This window comes from Emiliania huxleyi, assembly GCF_000372725.1.
Source record: "Emiliania huxleyi CCMP1516 unplaced genomic scaffold EMIHUscaffold_3303, whole genome shotgun sequence".
In the NCBI taxonomy this organism is placed as follows: domain Eukaryota; phylum Haptophyta; order Isochrysidales; family Noelaerhabdaceae; genus Emiliania; species Emiliania huxleyi.
Window position 1 is genome coordinate 1 of NW_005199521.1, and position 783 is coordinate 783.

The window sequence follows — 783 nt, forward strand, 5'->3', positions numbered from 1 at the left end:
GGAGTGTGGGCCCCTCCAAGTCCTTTGCAGCGCGCAGCCCTACAGATCGGCTCCGTCGCCGCACCCGCAGGCAGAGGTATGCAAAGAGGAGGAGCCACGCGGCGACTAGCGCAAGCACGACGGCCAGCGGCCGCGCGGTGAGCACGGCGAAGGCGGGCAGGGGAGTTGAGGGTGACTCGGGCGGCGGCGAGGGCGAGCATGGAATGGGCACTTCCAACGAAACGGCATCAATCTCCTCAAAGCCGTCGGCCTGGGTGAAGATGTAGACCGCGGCAATGGCCTGACTGCCGCTGTCGTAGCTGAGGTCAAACCAGCCGGGACACGGCGTCTCATCTGTCCCATTCCATATTGTCCAACGCTGCGCCTCCTCGCTCTCAACCTCGACGCGGAGTATGAACGGCGCAGCCAGCACCTCGCGCACCTGCAAGCCAATCATGCGCAACGGCTCATCTCCAAACTCCAGCCTGACCCACTCCGCTGCCGAGCCGTTGTGGGAAGGCGCCCATGCGCTGCCGCGATCGGAACACTCGCCGCCAGCGTCGGGCTCGCCCAGCATCTCTGCTACGCCCCACCCGGTGGCCCACCATGCGGGGTAAGAGCGGTTGTTGATTGCCGCCGCGCTCCAATCTGAGGAGGCCGTTGCACGGGCCGCCCAGTGCGACGTTGAGCACACGTCCATCGCGCGCTCGGCCCGGAAGCGAAGCGGACGCTCCAAAAATCCGCGCGGGCCCGCCCAGCTGCGCGGCCCGGGGGCGAGGGCTGGCGTTTCGCTGCCGTCCGTTC

At 67.4% G+C, this 783-nt stretch overlaps 1 protein-coding gene across 1 annotated transcript; it reads right to left on the minus strand.

Annotated features, from left to right (window-relative positions):
• Positions 1-64: 64 nt before the first annotated feature.
• On the minus strand, positions 65-556 carry EMIHUDRAFT_255300 (hypothetical protein; the record flags this gene model as incomplete). The annotated part of the gene is made up of 1 exon (XM_005773671.1): positions 65-556. A coding segment is annotated over one exon (492 nt), but the record flags the coding sequence as incomplete, so codon positions are not given.
• Between the last annotated feature and the right edge of the window lie 227 nt (positions 557-783).